Source organism: Chinchilla lanigera, unplaced genomic scaffold, assembly GCF_000276665.1.
Source record: "Chinchilla lanigera isolate Chin_1 unplaced genomic scaffold, ChiLan1.0 scaffold00077, whole genome shotgun sequence".
NCBI classification, from domain to species: Eukaryota; Metazoa; Chordata; class Mammalia; order Rodentia; family Chinchillidae; genus Chinchilla; species Chinchilla lanigera.
The window spans coordinates 11222444-11244999 of record NW_004955478.1 but is presented as its reverse complement, the minus strand read 5'-3'; the positions used below and the strand labels follow the sequence as shown (position 1 = coordinate 11244999).

At 44.8% G+C, this 22556-nt stretch overlaps 1 protein-coding gene across 1 annotated transcript; it reads left to right on the top strand.

The window, feature by feature from the left end:
* Positions 1-2013: 2013 nt before the first annotated feature.
* Gid4 (GID complex subunit 4 homolog) lies at positions 2014-21917 on the top strand (the record flags this gene model as incomplete). The annotated part of the gene is given in 5 exon segments (XM_013503218.1): positions 2014-2073; positions 7922-8029; positions 12651-12752; positions 15334-15464; positions 18488-21917. Coding segments are annotated over 5 exon segments (465 nt in total), but the record flags the coding sequence as incomplete, so codon positions are not given.
* Between the last annotated feature and the right edge of the window lie 639 nt (positions 21918-22556).

Below are 22556 nucleotides of genomic sequence, written 5' to 3'. Positions count from 1 at the left end.
CCTCGTTTGCTTAAAGCTGTGTGCAATGCCGGGTAATTTGAGTTCAGCTAACATCAAGATCAGTTTGGGCAGGATGTAAGAGATGGTTGAACATAGGCCAAACAGAAATTCTGATTCTTGAGTATGTGATAATCCATGCAAATTCAAGCCAATTTACAGTTCAATTTTTAATCTTATTAGCAAGTATGCCTGCTATCTGATACCCTTTCTGGGAACTGTGAAACCCCAAACTTCATTGAATTCAATGAGAATTGCATACATGAAATTTAAGGCCTCAGGTTAGAACTATGTGTCCTTTAATAAAAGTTCTTTGCTGAGCCATGTTAGTGTGGATCAGCTGTTTTCCATAATGTCCGATGCCAAGGTCAGCAGATGAGGACATCTAAAATACTTTGGCAGTTTTTGCATGGAATACCCTCGTCACTAGCACCAAGCTTTAGCTTCATGGAAGCCAGATTTCTTTGGTGCTGACATCATCTGGCTGACTAAGTTCATTACAGCTTTTAAGCACTGCCTTAGTATTTGATTTATGGTGTAACTGGAGTAGTTGAGTTTCCAAATCTAATAAATGCCGCAAAACCTTTCTAGTTTCCTGAAATGAGACCTCACTTAACATAAAAAATCTGTGTGCTGCAGGTACCACTGAATTTTTTTTTTTTTTTTTTTTGGCTTTAGTTCATAGGTTAGTAGACAGAGTTTCTGAGTTCATGACATGAATTCACTTCAGATCATGGACTTGGAAACTGCCTATGCAGGATGTCTATAGATTTGGGGGACAGGTACTAGTGACTATGGTTTCATCTGTAAGGAACCATATTTTACATTTCAAAATAGCTTACAAAGTAATCGTACCTATCACCTCATATTACAAGGAGTCTAAAGGTGAAGTGGTTCTAGGTTGGTAGTTAAGGGGCCTGTGAGGGTCCCACTTCCTTCCATCTTTCTGGCCTGCCATTCTTAGCATTTCCTTGCCTATTTCTCCTGATTTTCTGATAGCTGACTTGGGACTGGATACTACATGCAGATACTGCCCACTGCCAGAGGAAGGAAAAGGGCCATTTTTTCTTTTTGTGCCTCTTCAAACACCAGAGATCCGTCCCTGGAACACCCAGGAGATTCACACACATACCTCATTGGCCAGAACTGGGTCACTCCCCTCTAAACCAATGACTCCCAAGGAATTGGAGGTCTGTGCTTGCCTGAAATGCATCAAAGTTGACCACATCTTACACGACAGGGTAGGTGCCAGAAGAAAATCCAGCCCTACCAGTGTGGAAAAAGAGGACATTGGTTGTAGGCATCGGCAGTGCCTTGGCAACCAATAATTGGTGGCTGCTAAACCTCAAAATCTACTGTGCCTGTTATTCCTATTTTCAGCTCCTGACTCTTCACTAAAAAATACAAGCGTCTGTACATGAAGTGGACGGAGCAGACATTTCACAATGTAGTCAGAGTTTTGGTTGGTATTTTAGTTCATGAGTAAAATTTGTACCACATAAGTCTTCATAAAATGCTGTTCTTGAATATTGTGCTCATTTCACAAAGACCGTGCGTGACGCTGTGTAGTATAAATAAGAGGGCATTAGGTTCTTAGACCAGTGATTGAATAGCAGGAAAACAGAAGTGGCCTAGAAACGTGTTAATAAGAAAATCAACCCTGGGGTGAGGGATATCACCGTGTGTGCAGGTGGAGGAGAGACCTCGTGTCCAACAGTGCACACAGTCTACAGATGAGTGGGAGATGTGTGTAGAAGACAGTACAAAAAGTGAGGTTTGAGTGGGCTCACTGTTCCAGAAAGGAACGTCGGCGTCAGACTACACAGGTGAAAGCAGTTGAGGGTCCTGGGATAGTCTGCATCATCGGAGCAGGCTGTGTACAAGGAGGACCTGTGAAGGCCCGAGGCTGAGAGAACCTTGGGCTGAGCCCTCCTGACCCAGCCTGGCCTTGCAGGATTTCCACAGTACCCCCAGTGAGCTCATCCACGTGTAACAGTTTGTGTGTCTTCTTTTCAGCACGTGGACACGGGGAACTCTTACCTTTGTGGGTACCTGAAGATTAAAGGCCTTACTGAGGTAAGCACACATCACGTAAGCCTGAACCAGGAAGCAGGTGGTCCACGCCGCAGTCCTATAGAGTTGAGGACAGGCAATTCCATGATGTTTTAAGCATTGTTATGTCGGAAGGATAAATCTTGCAGTTTTGATGTGTCCTCTCTTTGCAGGTAGCACAGGCACAAAGATTTTTGTGGATGGAACCTAGGGCCTCATGCGTGCTAAGCATGCATTCTGCCACTGAGCTACACCTTTCCCCTTCACAAATCTAAAAAGAAGTATCAATATGTCACAGTGTGACCAATACTATTGGCTTGGATGTTAACCCTCTTGTGAGATAAAAAATGTAGGTAAGAATATGGTCTCCTCGAGCCGGGCATGGTGGTGCATGCCTGTAATCCCAGCACTCTGGGAAGCTGAGGCAGGAGGATCGTTGCTAGTTTTAGACCAGCAGTGAGCTCAAAGCCAGTCTGAACTGCATAGCAAGACCCTGTCTCAAAAAGACGAAAAAAAAAAACAATATGGCCTCCTCACTTACCCTAAGATAACAGACTGAGATAAGCATCAATTATATAAGAAGTTCGTTACACCCCGTAGTTCATCAGAACAGTGAAAAATGACTGGTTTCCAACTTGGTGGTGTGTGTAAGAGGATTTTCCTACCTTGGACCCAGCTCTTCAGATCTCTGAACTCCTGAGATTTAGAAAGCAAAAGGGAGCATCCCTGTTTCATTGGTGGTAAACAGGAAGAGGCGGGAGGGGACTGAACTGGCCTCAGCTCTGCCCTGGGTGTGACTCTGCTGCAGCATCCTGTGGCCTTTTATCACTGCCGATATTCTTAATGACCCCAGTCAGATTGGGCTATGCTCGATGGAGCCAAGACACATTTAGGTCAGTTCTGTGCCCTTTAATTTCTCTTCATTTCAGTTTCCTCGTCTGTAAAATGAGAATTAAAAATATGCTGTGGCTAGTTGTGATGGCACATGTCTGTAATCCCAGCTACTCAAGAGGCTGAGGCAGGAGGATCACAAGTTCAAAGCTAGCATGGGCCACTTAGACCTTGTCTCAAAATAAAAATAATGATGGTGATGATGATGATGATGATGATGATGATGATAAAAAGAGCCAGGGTCTTGTCCATGCTAGGCAAGTGCTGTACCCCCGAACCATGCCCCCTGCCCTCCTACTTTTCTGTATTAGAAGCTAGAGTGAGGGTTCCTGTGAACATCATTGTTGAGACAGAAATTATCTTCACCTGTAGAGACATATCCAGTCAGGTAAGGATAGAAAATGATAGCAAAAATAAAGGGTTCTAACCTTTGGGTTTGTTGTAGGAGAAAACATAGTAAAGCATAATATGCTCGACTTTTAAGGCATCCAAATGCATTTGTTAATGGAGTGCAGAGTATAAACATTTAACTTCTTAAGGAAACCAGCAAAACGTGTAACGCATTGGAATGCTAACACTGACTCCAAAGCCTGTCATTTGGGTTGTAGGAAGCTGCGCAGAAATGGCAAGTAGCATTAGAAATCTTGAAACGGTGTGCAGAAATGCCAATGATTGGGAACAGGTTGCCCTTACTAAGGGAACCCCCGCTGAGGTATGATAGCAATGGGGCTTCCTTGAGGAGGGGCTAGCCTGCGGGAGTCCTGGGCTCCTCACAAAACCGTGGAGACTCGTGCTCCTGTCCTATTCGTGGGCTGCAGGTAGAGTGGCCTTTGTGGACACATGTCCTCCCCAGAGGTGTCCACCGCAGGCCAACATGGGCTCAGGGATGCTGCTGCCAGGCATTTAGTTAAAGCTCAGTGTTTCCTGGGATCCCTAAGTCCTGCCCAGGTCTCGAAATAATTAGAATTCTTTATTTTAAATAAAGGAGCTTTATTGAGATAGAGATCAATATGATTCACCCATTTAAAGTATGGGTGGGGGGAATGTAGCTCAGTGGCAAAGCACTTGCCTAGCAAGCGAGAGGCCTTGGGTTCCATCTCCAACACCAAATACAAATAAATAAATAGTATAATTCATTCGTTCTTGGTGTATCCACAGAGTCGTACAACTATTCGATGTGATTTAAAATCATATATCTAGCGTATGGTTCTTGTAGATAGTAAAGTGCACAAAACCATTATGAATCTTTGAATGAATTTTATACCTGTGTGATTTGTCTTTGCTTTCTCAGAACTGTTAAAATAGCAAACGTGTAATCTATTTTAATTAAACTGTGCAAGTGGTTTGGGCTTTAGTCAAATAGTTGTCATCCTCACGAGTTCAATGTGGACTGTTAGAGATGAAGCTGGAGATAACTTGCCTCACATTCACAAAGCACAGCTTTAAAGTCTGTGTGCTTTTAAGCATGAAATTCCAGAGCTATAAGAAATAGGTGTTAAATAGCACTCTCTTTGTGCTGTATTTCTGGGCTGGCAGAGGGGTCCTTTCTCAGGAGCTCCGCGGTTGGCTGGTATCTGGGAGCCCAGCCTTGGGGACTCACGGTCGAGCGCTGCACTGAGTCCTCGGGTGGACTTAAAGCTCCGTAAAGTTGTGCTAGATTTGTTTGAAAACAGGGAGACAGGTCACCGTAGCCAAACTCACAAGGGACCGACATATGAACAGATGTGCGTGTTCACTCTCAGAATAAGGTTAGTGCCTATTCCAGAAGTTCCCACTGACTTCCTGGCCACATGGATGTGCACTTCTCAGAAGACAGGTCTGCATGAAAAGCCAAGGTAGCCTTCACTGGACAGTTCGGGGTGAGCCTGGAGTCAGTGAGAGGAACTCGTTGATGACTTCAGTGGCTGAAGCCAGTGTTCCCCGGGGACAGTGAGCATCAAGGGTGGGGAGTGCTGGCTGGCTAGAACTCTGCCCCTCTGGCTCATTTTTCTAATATCTTTCCTTCTGCTGCCATGTAATTATCTCCAACTTAACTGTGCTGTAATCAAGGGCTTGAGTTTCTTGTGCCAGCCCTGAGAAGTATTTTATCTTGGTGATTTCTGTACATACGGAACCTTATTCACTAGGCATTTATTTAATTTAATTTAATTTATTTATTTATTTATTTTGGTTTTTTCCCAGTACTGGGAATCAAACTCACGACCTCGCGCTTGCCAGGCAGGCACTGTGCCACTGAGCTAAATCCCCAGCCCCTTAGGCATTTATTTTATTAATTCTAGGAGTGTGAGGTACCTTCTGGTCACCCAGATATACTGCCTAAAATACTTTGGAGAGAAGGCAGTGCAGAATCATTCCTTGGGAAAGCTAGTGGTTTAGTTTTTGGTTTTTCTCCGGACCGGGAACCGAACTCATGACCTTGCGCTTGCCAGGCAAGCGCTTTGCCGCTGAGCTAAATCCCCAGCCCCGAAAGCTAGTGGTTTAAACCGTGAGTATTCCAGTTGTATTAGGACAACTTTGTTCTTCTATCCCTTTGGCAGGAGTTCTGAAAAATGATTAAAACTCAAAACTCAGGAAAACAATGTACATAGCTTCTAGTTTAAAATTTCAAGTCAGATACTGGCTTTCATAAAACTTTCTCTGAGTATCCTTCCTAAATACAGATTAGTATAATTTAGCTTATGACTTAAAAATTAGGTTTCAAAGAGGTTTTTCTTATTTTTTTTCACTCTGTATATATAAACATCTTTATGCAGATCTAGCAGTGCCGTTAAGCTAAGGGGGGTTGTTGGTTCGAGGAGTATTACATTCATTATATTTTGAAGTTCATCGTTAACAAAACAAGGGGTTGGAGGTAGAGCTCAGAGGCGGTGATATAAAGCAGGCTTTTTGCCAAGCATGATGGCACACACCTACCCAGAACTCTGGGAGGCTGAAGCGAGAAGACTGAACGTTCAAGCCCAGCCTGGGAAATTTAGCAACTTAGTGACTATCCTATCTCAAATAAGTAATACTTACATACATACACGACTGAGAGTGTAGCTCAGTGAGAAGGCCCTGGGTTTAATCCCTAGTACTGCAAAAAAAAAGAAAAGAAAAGAAAAGAAAGAAAAAAATGTCAATACTAAGCATATATAGATTTTAAAAAGAAAAAAAGTAGGCCTCTTTAGTTACCTCAGTCTTGGTGGCAGGGTTTTGTTTCCGAGAGCCCTGAGCCAGAGGATACTGAGGCAGTACCTCTCAGGAAAGTCCTGAGCCATGTGCAGGCCAAACTGGGAGCAGGGGCAGAGCCATCAGGATGGGTCTGTTTTAAATGTTTGATGCAAAGTATGATGTGCTTACGTTGGACTGAGGATAACGGCTCAGTGGCAGTGTACTTGCCTAACATCTGTAAGACCCTGAGTACCATCCCCAGGATTTACAATCTTAGCTACTCCAGAGGTTGAGGCAGGAGGATCAGAAGTTTGAAGCCAGCCTAGGCAACTCAGAGTCTGTCTCAAATTAAAATATAAAAAGGGCTGGAGTTGTAGCTCCGTGGTAGAGCACCCATGGCTTCCATCCCCAATTCTAGGGGCAGGGAGGGGAAAGGTGGTTACACAGAGTCTAGAGGAGAAAGTAGGACCTCTGTAGTCCTGTGCACTTAGTGTTTTCTTAGTGTTTTAGGCCGGTCACTGGTACCATGTTCTTGAAAAACCCAAGGCCTTGGGCAAGTGAGGGATCATTTGGTTGGTTGGTTGGTTTTGACTAAATATGCAAATAAAAGGTAGACTTGTTTTGTTTTGTTTTGTTTTGTTTTGTTTTGCTTGTTTGTTTGGTTGGGTTTTTTTTGAGACAAGCTCTCACTATGTAGTTCAGGCTGGCCTGAACTCACTATGTAGAATAAGCTGGCCTTGAACTCGCAGTGATCCTCCTGCCTCAGCCTCCCAAGTGCTGGTAATTACAGGCATGCACCACTACACCTGGCAAAGGTAGACTTTTTAATGGTGTTAAGTTTTTCTCCCATTAATTTTTCTCTAAATCTTTGGTACTGTTTATTGGCACATGAACAAATAGCAAATAAAGTTAGTAGCATTCCAAGCAGCAAATAACAGCTTTTTTTTAAAAGCAGCATATATATATTTTAACGGTTGAGATTTTACATTGCAGACATGATTTACATATTTCTCTCACATAAATTGTTCATAATTCATAGAATAGAATTAAATGTGTCAGTAGTACATGCAAAGTATTTCTACACTCCCCACCAATTTTTTTTCCAACCCTGGAAACTTCAAGATTTGGTATAAAAGGGACAGATATAAAGGGGCTATAGTTTGAAAGCCTGTGAGCTGGTGTGAGTTTTGAGGGAGACTTGGCTGTCAACATTGTGGTTTTAGGGTATCATTGGATGTTCTCCTTAGAAAGTACAGTCTACTAGGTTGTGAATTGTTTTTTGTTTTTGTTTTTGTTTTGGCTTTTTGGTTTTTTCCGGTATCAGGAATCAAACTCACAATGTTGCGCTTGCCAGGCAGGCGCTGTGCCTCTGAGCTAAATCCCCAGCCCCTAGGTTGTGATTTGCTTTGTATGCTAGAATATGTAGAGTTCACTGGTGGTTGAAATCATCCAGATTGCTTTTGAGAAACCAGCTTAGACCAAAGAAGGGTTCTCTGCTCTGGCAGAGTCCTCAGAGTTGAAGAGACTTTCCATTATCCAAACAATCTAAATTCAGATTTATTTCCACAGCCTGGGTCTGACTCTGGTTTGGACTGTTAGCGGTGTGATCGGCTTTGTCTCAGAGTCTTAGGGAGAAGTTAAAGTAAGCTTGATTCTTCCTTTTGAAAAGGTTAAAGTGAGCTGGTTAGTGGTACAGCAATTACTTAGTATGCAGGAGGCCCTGAATTCCATCCCAAGTGTTGCACGTAAGTGCACGAACACACACACAGGCACACACTCCCAAGAAGACTGTTGCTCAACATCTCATGTTGATGTTTGCTTTTTACCATAGGAGTATCCAACCCTTACGACCTTCTTTGAAGGAGAAATAATCAGCAAAAAGCACCCTTTTTTAACTCGCAAGTGGGATGCAGATGAAGATGTTGACCGGAAGCACTGGGTGAGTGGGGTCCGCCATGCTGTGGGTATCCAGGACTTCTGGGGAACCGAGAAGTGCAAGAACCAGGGGCTTCGTCCCTACTGGGTGTTATTCAGGACTCTGCAGCCAAAGGGAGGTTATTTCCTACACGTAAACCTCCATTGCTCTGTCTTCTGTTTTGTTTTGGTTTTTTTGAGACAGGGTTTTGCTTTGTAGTTCAGGCTGGCCTTGGACTCACTGTATAGCCCAGGGTGGCCCTGAACTTGTGGCCATCTTCCTGCCTCACTTTCCCAAGTGCTGGGATTATAGGTGTGTGCCGCCACGCCCAGTTTATGTCTTCCTTCTGAAGTGAGTTCACAGGTTTCCTGACCCTCCTTCTAAGTAGCAGGTAGCTACCTAGTGATAGCAGCTCCCTGAGTTCCACTCACAACTTGCGTGGCTTTCAGAATCTTAGCAGTGTCCCACCCTTCCCGTTTGTCTGTCCACTGTCCCTTCCTAGTCACCTCTGCTCGGGAAACTCATGCCCTGAACGTGGATTGGCCTTAAATGGAAATACTGCTCACAGAGACCCAAGGCGGGCAGGACCTGAGTCACCTCTTTTCTGCCTATCACAGTACCATCTAGAAACCACTGCAAACTCCGGGTGCCCCTCTTTTCAGCTGTCAAGAATGGAGTATTCTCATTTCTTAGTAGTGAATACTTCAAGACAACTTAAGAGTTACTGTCCTGGGGTCTTTTCCTTGATTGTCACCCAAGTCATGTCTTTATTTGTTTTGTTTTTGTCTTTTTTGAGACAGGGTCTCACTCTGCAGTTCAGACTGACCTGGAGCTCACTTTATAGTCCAGGCCAGTCTCGAACTCACAATGATCCTCCCGCCTCAGCCTCCCGAGTGCTGGGATTACAGGCATGCACCATCACACCCTGCTTCTTATGTCTTTAGAAATCTATTTCTCAACCTAACATAGCAGCTTTTGGCTTAGCTGACCATGGTGACAGTGAATTTTTGTTCAGCATAGAGAAGTGCCGCATCTCTCTAAAGCAGCTGTGTCCATGAAGGTTTAGGAGCTCATCGTTCCTGTTACCCCTTGTGCTAGGCTTTCTAAACCCTCAGGATTCCAGCACCACGGTCTGTGTGAGAGCTCCTGCTGCAGACACTTGTCTGAGTCAGCTTGGCTATGGATTGTTGCTGTGCTTGTTAATGTTTTGAAAATACTGAGTTTCAGTTAAATTTATTTATTTATTTATTTTTTTTTGTTTTTTTTTTTTTTTTTTTCCCAGTACTGGGAATCAAACTCACGACCTTGCGCTTGCCAGGCAGGCACTGTGCCGCTGAGCTAAATCCCCAGCCCCTTTCAGTTAAATTTAAATTTGAGCTTTTAGGGCCAGAGATATAGCTCAGCAGCACAGCGCCTGCCTGGCAAGCGTGAGGGCATGAGTTCAATTCCCAGTACCAAAAATAAAAATTAAAAAAATAAATTTGAGCTTTTAAAAACATTTTTTTTATCTGTAACAGCAAATATACACCAAAATGTAGACAGTCATTCGTGTGTCTTCATAATACAAGAGAATAAACGAGATCAAGTAGCAAAAGGTTGGGGCGGCCCAGTGGCTCCTGACAGTGTCGGAATCAGTCAGAAGGCTCCTGGTGCTCACCCCTGCCCCCACCACATGTGCTGCATCAAGTGGCTCCTTCCTGTCCTGGGCAACGCTGGTGTAAAATTCTTCTTCATAGTGAACCATGCAGCTTTGTTTGCCACGTCAAGTTGACCCTGCAAAAGACAAAGCCTGTGAGGCCAAATGACAAGTTGGTGTTAGGCAAGGATACCTGCAGATTAATACCTGGAGGCATCATCTCCTAATTTTCCCGCTGGCTTCCCATAGAGCACTGGACGATATCGGGACTCTGGCCTTCATTAGACTGGATTGAAATGCTTGGGATGCAAGAGGGATGAGGGAGTGGTGGTGCACGCCTGTAATCCCAGTGCTCAGGAGGCCCAGGCCGGCCTGGGCTACATAGTGAGCTTAAGGCCAGCCTGTACTACAGTGCTTTAAAGAAAAACAAAGAAGGATGAAGGTGCTGCCTGTGAGCTCAGCATGCCAAGTGGAGGGTGAGAGGGTGAGGGAGCTGGCCCCGAGGACGTTTCCCTCTCCAGCACTTCGAGCTGCTGTTCAGACCTCAGCATTTCCCATGACTGTCTCAACTCATGGAGGAGACCCAGATCCCTGTGTGGGACTCCTGGAGCTCCATACTGCACGCCATTTGATTGAGGCTCAGACTGTGTGACAGTCTTCACCTCTGGTATCATTTTCCATTGTAAACTAGAATCAGAGACATGGCATTACACCCTCAAATTTTCTTGAGTGATATTTAAAGTTGGAATCATGGTGGTACTATAAAATCAAGATTCTTTATATGTAGTCTATTTAGAATACATGTGTGTAAAATTTGTGAGTTAATATCTCTATATCTTAGCCAGGCATGGTGGCGCAAGCCTGTAATCACAGCACTTGGAAGGCTGAGGCAGAAGGATAGCTGCAAGTTTGGACCTAGCCTGAACATGGGTGAAAAAATAGGCTCACTGTCATTCACTGCTTGATTCTTCCTTTTGAAAAGGTTAAAGTGAGCTGGTTAGTGGTACAGCAATTACTTAGTATGTAGGAGGCCCTGAATTCCATCCCAAGTGTTGCACGTAAGTGCACAAACACACAGACATACACTCCCAAAAGGACTGTTGTTCAACATCTCATTTTGATATTTGCTTATTACCATAGGCCTAACCAACCCTTACGACCTCCTTTGAAGGAGAAATAATCAGCAACTTGAACTGCATGGTGAGACCTGGTCTCAAAAGCACCCCCCCAATATATGTATATATCTTGATTTTATGTGTATGTGTGGTGAATTGAACCAAGGGCCTGATTTTTAAAGATGAATTAATTTTAATATTTTGACTGAAACCAAATGTTTATACATATTCATGAGGTTCGATGTTTTGTGTGTGTATGTGTGTGCATGTGTGTGTGGTGTTGGGGTTGGGACCCAGGGTCTCATACATGCTAGGCAAAAGCTCTACCACTGAGCTACACCCCAACCCCAGTGTGACATTTTGGCTCATGTATGCATTGGGTAATGATTAACTCAGGATAATTAATATATCCACCACCTTAAACTTCCATCACTATTTTTTGTTTTTTAATAAAATTAATACATGCTTATTTAAAACTATGTGAAATGACAGAAAAAACTAGAGGGGAAAAATAGTGTAAAATGATAATGTCTTAAAGCTAAAACCATTATCAACCTTTTCCGGAATCTCTCTTAGTTATATATAGTTGGCCCTCTGTATGTGTGGTTTCTGAATTCATGAATTCAGCCAACCACAAATCAAAAGTATTTGGGGGAAAATTGGCATCTGTATTAAATATATAGAGAGACTTTTTTTGTGGGGGGTTTAGGGGGTGGTACTAGGGATTGAACCAAGGGGTCATTGTCCTAAGCTATATCCCCAGCCTATATTTTACTTTTAATTTTTGAGAGAAGGTCTTGCCAAGTCACTGAGTTGCTCAGGCTGGGCTCAAACTTGCAGACCTCCTGCCTCAGCCTACCAGAGCGCTGGGATTATAGGCATGTGCCACCACACCCTGATGTATGCCCTTTTTTTTGGTCATTATTTCCTAAATAATACAGTATAACAACTTATATACATAGCATTTATATTACGTTAGATATTATAGGTAATCTAAAGATGATTTAAAATATATGGGAGGATATGTGTAGATTAAATGCAAATACCATTTTATGTGAAGGATCCTGAAATCAATTTTCTGCAGATATTGAGGGCTAGCCATATACTTTCTTTTGTCTTTGTACAAAAATGGGATCATAAGATGCAGTTTTGTAGCCTATTTCTGTTGGGTTTTTTGTTTCGTTTCTAAATGAGGTCTTCCTATGTTGCACAAACTAACTGACCTCAATCTCCCTGGGCTCAAGTGATTCTACTTTTTCAGCGTTCTGTGTATCTGGAACTACAGGTACATACCACCATGCTCAGCTTCTAGTCTGCTTCTTGGTTTTTTGAGACAGGGTCTCATCTCACTCTGTGGTTCAGACTGGCTTTGAACTCACTGTGTAGCGCAGGCTGGCCCCTAACTCTTTGCTTCAGCCTTCCACGTGCTGGGATTACAGGTGTGTACAGTCATACCTGGCACAAGTCTCCTTTAACTTAGCTGTATATTACCTACTTCTACCCAAGTAGCTGGCCCAAACCCCTTACTATACCAGAAAACAAGCTTTACAAGTCCCTTTCCTCTGCGTCTAGACAGGTTCTTTCTATGTGGTTCTCCGTGGCTCTTTTTGCTCCTTACCGAGCTCTTCTCATTATTCTTGGCTTTCATGAGTTTGTAGTGAGGTGTGTAGTGAAAGGGCCATGGGATTGCATCTGTTCCTACCTTTTGGCCTATTTCTGCGTTCTGTTCACTGGACAGGCATGGTTCAGAGGTGCCTCCGCCTGAGTCCTGTCACACACCTCAGATGCAGGTCTGCATCCACTCAGCAACTGCTGCTCCTGTTAGGAGCCATGAATTCTGACTCCAGTCACTCCCTCAGTTGATCAGTTCTCCTACTCTGTATTTCCCTTTTAGGGCAAGTTCCTGGCTTTTTACCAGTATGCAAAATCATTTAATTCAGATGACTTTGATTATGAAGAGCTGAAGAACGGGGATTATGTCTTCATGAGGTGGAAGGTAAGGTCTGCCCAGGCCGTCTTTGAGACTCCCACATGCCGACTCCTGTAATGCACCCTGCACATCTGTACACCTCCCAGCCTGGGCTCCCTGTGTCCCCTGTTTGTCACAGTGCAGCCTCATGGCAGGATCTCTGCACACCTGTTCAGAGCAGGCGTAGCTCCAGAGTCCCAGCTGGCTTGTCTGCTTACGCTGCCCTGTGGTCAGCAGGTGAAGCTGTGCCCACGTGCGCACCGTGAAAGTGTTGTTTGCGTCTTTCCCCCGTCCGCTTCCACCCGAGTCCCTTTGAACCTCCATATTGAATCATCCAAATGGTTTTTTGGGTTTGTTTTTTATTTTTAGTTTTTTTTTTTGTTTTTTGTTTTTGAGACAGGGTCTTGCTATATAGTTCAGGATGGCCTTGATCTCACTATGTTGCCCAGGCTGGACTTGAACTCGTAGCAGTCCTCTTCCATCTGCCTCCCAAGTGCTAGGATTACAGGAGTGCGCCATCATACCTGGCTTTTTTTGTGTGGTTTTTGGTTGGTTGGTTGGTTGGTTGGTTGGCTGGGGTTTTTTGTTTTTGTTTTTGTTTTTGTTTTTGATCTTTTTGAATCAGGGTTTCTGTATGCGGTTCAGGCTGGCCTTGAACTCACTTTGTAGCTCAGGCTGGCCTTGAACTCCCAGTGATCCTCCTGCCTCAGCTTTCCAAATGCTGGGATTACAGGCATGTGCCGCCACACCCAGCCACGAATCATCCACATGTTAAGTGGGTTCTGGACAACTTTCTCTGAACTTAGTCACCCACTGCACCCTATTCCCAGTACAGGCTGAAATGCCATCAGAATGACTGGTCTTCTCTACCACATCCTTTCTCCAGGGCCTTCTGCTTCCCCTAGCTCAGGAAATGAAGGATCAGGAATGGAATGTGGTTCTTCCCCTCACCAGCCCTCAGAGAACTCCATGGCTTGGCCTTTGCCTGAGGAGCCCTTTGAGCTCCCTGCTCTGATAGCATGGTGTTCATAACTACAGGATAGCAAATCATGGAATGGATTTCTCAAGTGAACTTTCACCCACCTTCAAACCACAGTGCCCAATCAGTAGGAAAAAATCGGTTTTAGCATGAAATCGTGCCTGCTTTCATTAAGACAAATCATCTAGAGCAGTCATTCCCCATCTTTTCCTTTGTATAGCTCATTACTTAGGGGTCAGGATCATCCCTTCTTCAGGATACCCTTGCCAGGTGCCTTATCCTCTCACCTTGCCTCCTATGGAAAGCATGCCAACTAAACCTTTAAAGGAAGTTTTTTTGTTTTTTAATCTTTTTTTTTTGTTGTCTTTTTTCTTTTTGGTATCAGGAATCGTACTCAGGACCGTGTGCTTGCCAGGCAGGTGCTTGTGCTGCTGAGCTACATCCCCAGCCCCAAGTTTTGCTTTGGTTTTGTCTTTTTGAGGCAGGGTCTCGCTGTGCAGTTCAGGCTGGCCTTGAGCTCATGTCAGTTCAGGCTGGCCTTGAGCTCATGTTGTAGCCCATGCCGGTCTCAAACTTGCAAGGATCCTTCTGCCTCAGCCTCCCAGTTCTGGGGTTAGAGGCATGTGCCACCATACCCGGTTTAAAGGAAGTATCTTGTTCTGTTTTTTTAATTAATTTTTTTCCAGTGTTGAAGATCAAACCCAGGATCTTACACATAGTAGGCAAACAAGAGCTGTATCACTTAGCCACACCACCAGCTCTAAATTAAATTTAATTTAAAACTATAATTTTTGAGGTTAAATAAGGGGAAGAGAAGTGATTTAAAAAACAGTTTTGGGGGCCATGGGTGTAGCTTAGTGGTAGACCATTTGCCTAGCATGCTCAGTGCCTTAGGTTTGCCCCTCAGTACCATTAGAAAAAAAGCAGTGAAGTTGTCTGTCTCCAGAGCATTTCTCAGGGTATCTCAGGTGGCCCTTTGATTGATCTCCTGAGGCCCTAAGGCTTCTGATCTCGTCTCTCCAGAGAATAGGAGCAAATATACTGCCTGTAATGCTTAGTGCCAGCTCTGGTGGAGAATTTGCCACTCTGCCTGCCATACCTGGCAAAGCAACCATTCTGATTGCTTTGAGGAGGTGTAGAGCTTTTGGAGGGGGTGTCTTGGGGATCCTGGCAATTGGGCATCCCATAGGACAGTCCACAGACCAGTAGAAGGGGTTTGCTCTCCTAGAGGGAATCAAGAGTTCAGTAGTAGCCTCTGGGAACTGGTGCAGAAACTTACTCTTCCTAGGTCGTTCTGTGTGTAGTCTCTGAAAGGTAGATGGGCAAGTAGGCAAGTATTGGCTTACATATTAGATGCTTGGGAGAGTGGCTTCTCTGAGTTGCTGGTCCTGGTTAGCTCGTAACAGTGTGCCACTTTAATTTGTAGAATGCTTCCATATCACATGGGTGCTATCTGAACGTCAGGCTGATACCCAGAGGATCACTGCTGCCCCGCAAGTCTGGATAAGACCATGTGGTTATATATATTTTTTTCTCAAGTGGCCCTTAGACTCTCCTGATGCTTACCAGGGAGGCCCCGGGTGTGTTCCAAGAACAGATGTGTTCCTGACCAATCCCTTATGTGCGCAGGAGCAGTTCCTGGTTCCAGATCACACGATCAAAGACATCAGCGGTGCTTCCTTTGCTGGCTTCTATTACATCTGCTTTCAAAAGTCAGCTGCTTCCATAGAGGGCTACTACTACCATCGGAGTTCAGAATGGTAAGGACTCCAGCGGCCAGGGTCTGTAGCTGAGGCTGGCTGCCCCTCTGGCTTTCATTTAGCCAGTCAAACCCAAAAAAACCTCTTAGCCTTCCTCTGCAGAGTTTCTGGTTTTATTTGGGTGGTGAGACCCTATGTAAATCACCTCATTTGCTCAGAATAGGGGCTCATTCCTATCTATAGAGCAGAGTAAATGAAGTATTGGGTAAAGCATTCTCCTCCTCCTCCTCCTCCTTCTGTTCCTTCTGCTCCTCCTTCTCCTCCTCTTCCCCCTCCTCCTCCTCTTCCCCTTCCTCCTGCTCTTCCCCCTCCTCCTCCTCCTCCTCCTCATCCTTCTCTTCTTCTCCTTTTCCTACTCTTCATCCTCCTTTTTTCTTTCTTCTTTCTTCTTTTTATTAATTTAATTTTATTTTTTTGGTAGTTCTAGGGGTGGAACTACTTAGGGCCTGGTACCCCTGCTAGGCAAACTTTTTACCCCTGAGTACTCCTATAAATATTCACAAGCAGTCCAGTACTTTCAGTAAAGCTTATCTCCATATTACTCATTCTGCATTCATTCCCCCTAAATTTAATCAGTCACTAAAATATAATTTAATCCTGTAGGGGACCGTGTGAATTTTGCTGTTAGCAGGCAACACTCATCCCATGTGTACCTAACTGTAGTCAGATGCTGGGGCCATGTGGACAGTCCTGCCCAGTGTTTATCCCCAGTAAAAGACAGGAGGCAACCTTAAGTGCTTACAGATTGCCGCCTTTTGCTGGCCTCCTTGGTGCTTATTTAAGCAATTTGCTGTACCTGGGCGGGAACCATGTCATAAAACACCTGATTTCCTATCTGAAGGTAGAAACACTTTATTTCCTTTCAAATTTTTCATTCTTTGATGACTTGGGGAGACCCAACCCTATAGCCATAATACAGTAGTAAACTGAATAATTGTTCTGTTTTCAAGTGAATTTTTATAATTTTCATAATCCTTTTTATTAAATGGCAATTTTATCGAGATATTGTTGCATTCCATACAATTCACTCATTTAAAGTGTATGTCAGTGGTCTGTAGAATGTTAATACTTACTTTGGATTTTTTTTTTTTTTTTTGCAATGCCGAGAATCAAACTCAAGGCCTTACACATGCTTGGCAAGCACTCTACCATTGACTCATACACCCAGCCTAGAATATTTCTGTCACTACAAGAGGAAAGCTCATTCTAACCATCATCCTACCCCTCTCCTCCCAGTTTTAGGTAACCACTAATCCTCTTTTGCAACATACATAGATTTGCCTGAAAAAAAAAAAAGATTTGCCTATTCCGGATATTTTGTATAAATGGCATAATACAACATATGACCTTTATCCCTGCCATCTTTGGCTTAACATAATATTTTTAGGGTTCATCCATGTTATCATATATATCAGAACTTCACTTTTATTACCAAGTAAGTTCCCACTGATGTGTATACAACATGTTATTTACCTGTTTATTAGTTAATGGGCACCTGGGTAGTTTCCACCTTTTGGCTTTGGTGAATAACGCGCCACAGGCATGGGTGTACAAGTTTCTTAGTTCCTGCTTTCATGTTCTTCAGAGCCACACCTAGAAGTGAAGTTGCTGGGTCATACGGTGATTCTATGTTTCACATTCTGAGGAGCCGCCACTCTTCCACAGGGGCTGCACCATTGTATATTCTCACAGCAGTGTTTGAGAGTTTGAATTTCTCCACATCCTCCCAACACTTGTTATTATATCTTTATAGTTGTAGCTGCCCAAGAGGGCATGAAGTAGTATTTCGTTGTAGTTTCAGTCTGCAAATTCCTGATGGCCAATGCATATGTTTATTCCTTTCATGATGTTTTTTTGGGGAGTGCTGTCAGGCACGCAATACCATATGGCAAGTGCTGTACCATTGAGCTATATCCCCAACCTATTTTTAAAATAAGAAATAAACTTCTTTTCCTTTGTTCTTCCTCATTGCTTTGTAAAACAAATAAAGGAGAACTAACCTTTTCCGCCACTGGCTGAATCTGCAGGGCCTGTCATCCCCGTGTGTGAACTGTCCACCTTTCTCTCCCTCCTGTGTGACTCCTTGGAGCACCTGCTGGCTGGGGGAATGCAAACTAAGATCTCTCTCTTGTGCTGCAGTCTTAATGCCACACCTTGGGAAGTGCGAACATGGACATGAGTTGCAGGATAAGGTTTAGGGAGAGAGGTGAAGTTACTTGTCCCATCCTCTTTTCGGATGCTGTGAAATTAGGATATTCCTGTTACCCATGAAGCTCTTAGGACACTGCAGCCTGGTGTTCTGTAGATTCAGCCAGAGCACTGCAAGGGGAGAGGCTGAGCAGCGGGGGAGGGGGGTGGGGGGGGTGGCAGGCTGCAGGCTGCATCTTCTCCCAGAGCTCATCAGAGTCCTGTTTCTATAAGACATACGATAGTTGCTCCGTGAATAGCACAGAATATGTAAAAACAATTCATCTTATTTATGGTTCAGGAAGATTAACAAAAAAAGAAAAAGAAAAAAAAAATGAAACTGTGTGCACTGGAGAAGTATAAAATGAATTAGCAGAGAGGCAGAGTAGCACACATCCTTAATCCCAGCTACTTGGAAGGCTGAGGCAAGAGGACTGCTTGAGCCTAGGAGTTTTCTCTTCTCTTCTCTTCTCTTTTCTCTTCTCTTCTCTTCTCTTCTCTTCTCTTCTCTTCTCTTCTCTTCCTTTATTTTTTGTTTGTAACAGGTTCTCACTATACAGTTCAGGCTGGCCTTGAATTTGCAGCAGTCCTCCCACCTTGGCCTCCCAATTACTGGGATTACAGGTGTGCACCACCTCACCCGGCTGAGCCTGGGAGCTTAAGGCCCGTCTGTGCACATAGTGAGACCCCGTTCCCTTACCCTCCGCCCCAAAAAAGAATTAGCATTTCAGTCTGAGTGTGATTTACTGGCTGCTCTGGCTTGGGAATTCTCTAGCACCCTTTGCTTAGTAGGCACCAGCCAGCAACCTCCCAGTCTGTCTCTTCTCTCACTGCAGGTATCAGTCCCTCAACCTGACCCATGTTCCCGAACACAGTGCTCCCATCTATGAATTCCGGTGACATCGGCCTAGAACACCAACCAAATAAAACTGAACTTGGCAGCAGAGAGCTTTGCCAAGAGAGTTGTGCACCTGCCAGAACCAGGAGAATTGTGTTCCTGTTTCTTCATGAGCAGACTCGCATCGGAAAGCATGAATGTTAACCCAGAGTCCAAGGAGAGCGGCCGGCCGGCGGAGCAGGCGGAGGCCGTCTTCCTCCTCCGACTCTGCGACAGTCCGGCCGTTGTGTTTCCAGGCTACCTTAAATGCACTTTTCCTTCCTGCACAGCTCACTTCTGCATCGCGGAAATGCCCATTCCTTCCTCGGCCCTGCTTCCAGCCGAGCAGAAGGTTAGCTCCTGGGTCACCCTCAGCCTTGGTGCTCAGTGGTCCCCACCCAGACCCTTACCCTCCCCCGCTGTTTGTCCAGTAACCCAAGAAAAGGCAGAGCCCCAGCACCTCTGAGCCCCCGCACCTCTGTGCCCCCAGAGCTCTGTGCAAGAAGCTGGCCAGCTGCAGCTGCCTCTGCCACCAGTGAAACAAGGCGGGACCCGGTGGGCCTCGTCGGTCTTCGTCCCGTGGGCGCTGTTGAGCCCTCCACCATTAACTTCGCAGGGCTATATGTGGCTGTCAGGTTCCTGGCCTGCAGGGGGATCACTAAATTTAAGGCTTCCAGATCCCTGGCAGGAACAGATATCAAACCTGTATGCTCAGTACTTTTGCTCCAAACTTTTGAACTTGAGGGCAATACTAAACTTAAAAATAAGAGTTTTTTTTAATTACAAAATTATTTTTATGGTCCCTTTAATGAGGACCTTATGGCAAATGCACAATTATTCAGAATTACATTTTATCGTTTTCACATTGAAAACAGCAAATGTTGACTTAGTAATTTTTATATGTATATGTATATGTATATTTAATCAACCAGCAGTTTTGAAATAAGTCATCCTGGTACAAAAGTTTTGCAGCATCACATAAATTATAGTGCTAAACACAAGAACTGTTTTTGGGGCCAGTTTAGAATTTGTCCCTGCTCCTTTTGCTACTCAAGACAACATGCTTTGTGATGACCTTTTCCACAAGGTGGGAGGGGTCTTCATTCTCCAGAGACAGGGGCTGAAACGCCAGGATGGGATGAGGGATGGGAAATATGAACACACTCAAATAACTTGAGGCTCACGTGCCAAAGTGCGTGTGTGTGTGAGTGTGCGTGCGTGCACGTGCACGTGTGTATGTTTGTTGGTTTTCTTTGCTTTCATTTTTCTAAATGTTTAGAAGCTTAATAGGTTGGCACCAGTTGTAGCCCACAAATATGGGCAGGGCTTTGGGGAATTGGCATTTTGTGGTGGTTTACAAGACTTAGTCTGAACGTACGAAAAGCTTTAAAAACAAGATAGCATGGGGCTGGGGGTATATCTCAGTGGTAGAGCACTTGCCTAGCATGCGTGGGACCTTGGGTTCCATCCACACACACACAAAAAAAGGCAGATAGCGTTGTAACAACAGGAGCAGAACAGCCTGCATGTTCTATGTCCGTGGGCCGTGTAAGAAAATACAAAGCCCTTTGGTGAAATGAGTGCTGGGGAATGATTTTTATTCTCAAGAAGTGACTTAGCTTTTCACGACATGTACTGTAGTTACTGAGTCTGAATGTTAGGGGAACCCTTAACACGTTCACAGTGGGGCCGTAATTTGCATGTCTCACTGCTGGGTGGCTTGAACCACCAGTGGTACATGCATGGTTGTCCCACGCATGACTCCCGCTTCTGCCACCAGACGTACAAGCTGCCCAATGTGACAGTCACGCTTGTACCACCAGTGGTTCACACTGGCAGGAACGTGTTAAAGAGCAGAATTCAGGGAAGTAGCCAATGGGTACTTGTGACATTTAAATTTTGTAGTCCAGAGACTGTGCAGAGGTACAGCCTACCCATTCAGTGAGGGCAGGGCTTCAGAACCTTAAAAAAAAAATCACACTGATAACTTTGGTGGGAAATAATGCACATCCATCGCCAGAGATGCATTGAAAATATTTTCTCACCCTCAGAACTCGAGCTGGGCGCAGTAACACGTGCCTGTAGTCCCAGCATGTGGGAGCTCAGGCAGCTTAGTGAGACCCTGTCTTTTAAAAAAAAGCAGCAAATTCTGGCTGCGGTCAGACTGTGGTTCACACTCGTGAGATGCTCACCCTTGCTCCATCGGGCTGAGGGGTGTAGTAGTGGGGGCGTGTAGCTGGGCTGGCTTTCCCCGGGTGGCACTCGTATCCCCTTCTCAGCTCTGCTCTCCCAGAGTGCCAGGGGGCAGTGGCATTTGCCCGCCTCCTCCAGAGCTGTGGCTGGGGTGTGTGCACCGAGTGGTGCACCAGTGTGCAAGGAGGGATGCGTGCAGGTGCTGCTGGTGTCGGTGACAGGGGTCCTTCTCTCCTCAGCTGGGTAGTGAAGTGCACCAGATGTACTAGAATAAGTGAAGACGTGATACCTTCACCAGATCCTTCAGGCAGGTGTGTGAGAAAGATTAATTGGCGTAAATCTGCCCACTGAGCAGAGGGATGGGGCTAAGCATTTTTCCAGCTCCTCTTAGCAACTCCCAAAATCAATACCAACTCTTTTCCCTTTGTCCCTGAAGGGCCTTTGGGAAATCATCTCCATGTGTATTTGTTCTTTCCTGAACTTTCTTAGTGGTTTACATGCCTCTGATCCTATGTGCAATATCCTTGGTTGATGTTTGTATTCATCGTTAGACGCACAGCTTGCAGATTTCTCACTGTCTTCCTCCACCCCACACAAGCCTGCTTCGAGGCGGGGTCCTTAGGGATTTGGCTCTTACCCCATTACTTAGAAGGCTTCCACCCTGCCGGCCCCCGCCTTGTCCCTCTTATGCCCTGGACTTCTCCCATCCACCCACTGACCCTTTTAAAGTTCGTATAGGGTTTCAGCTGCAGTCCAAACGTAACTAGACAATGCCTAATGTGGAGCAGAACATCCGTCTGTGCTGGTTCTGTTGATGATGCTGAAATCACAAACTCCAGGCAAGCAGCCGGGTTTCCAATGTCTTTTGCTTTCAGAAGCAGGGAGTTTAAATTCTCTAAGGCCTTGAATTAATTTTTTTCCTCATAAAATAGTCTGATAAGCTAGTTTTTAAGAAAGAAATGCCATTAAGTATGTTGCGTGGTTTAAAATTACTAACAAGTTCTGGGAAAGAAAAATAATACTTGATTTTAAAAATGTTTTTTTAAAATTAGGTTTGAATGGGCGCAAACTCCGAGCATTCTGTTTCTTTAAGGAGGGCATAGAAAGGGTTTGAGGGTTTGGGACGGGAGAAGTATTTTGCAGAGCTATCAATGTCCAAATAATTTTTACAAAATAATAAAAGTATTTAAGCAGTGTGTGTCCTATTTCTAAATCAAAGCAGTCCTGTGAGCGCAAACCAGTCCCTGGCCCCTGGTGCAGAGCACTCTCGGGCTGCACAGAGACCTGTGGGCCAGGAACGGGCTGAGGCCCTCCTAGGAACAGTTGCAGTGGTCTGCTCACTCCTTCCACTCTGGAAGTTTCGGCCGGTCCATTTCTGAACCATGGTCCTCAGAGGCCAGGGCCCCTAAGCACAGGCACTTTGGCTCCTACAAGGCAGGCGCTGGCAGTGTCCTCACCAGATGGTTTGGTTTTGAGACAGTCTCACTGTGTAGCCCAGGCTGCCCTTGAATTTGCAGCAATCCTCCTGCCTCAGTCTCCCAAGTGCTAGAATTACAGGTGTGCGCCATCTGCCCAGCCTCACCAGATGTTGGCCACAGACGCTGGCCCTTGATTTCTCTGCTCCCGAGCCTGAGGTCTGTAACTGAGTGGTTCCAGGAGTTACCACCTCTCTAGTCAGCACCCAGGGGTGTGATTATAAACACCATTTGGGTTTTTGAGAAACTTTTAAGAAGTTTAGATTTTAAACAAGTTTGGATACTAACGGCATTTACGTGAATGGTGGAGCAGAGTTCTGTGTGTGCAAAGTATCCTCTGATTGCTCATCATTGTCACAG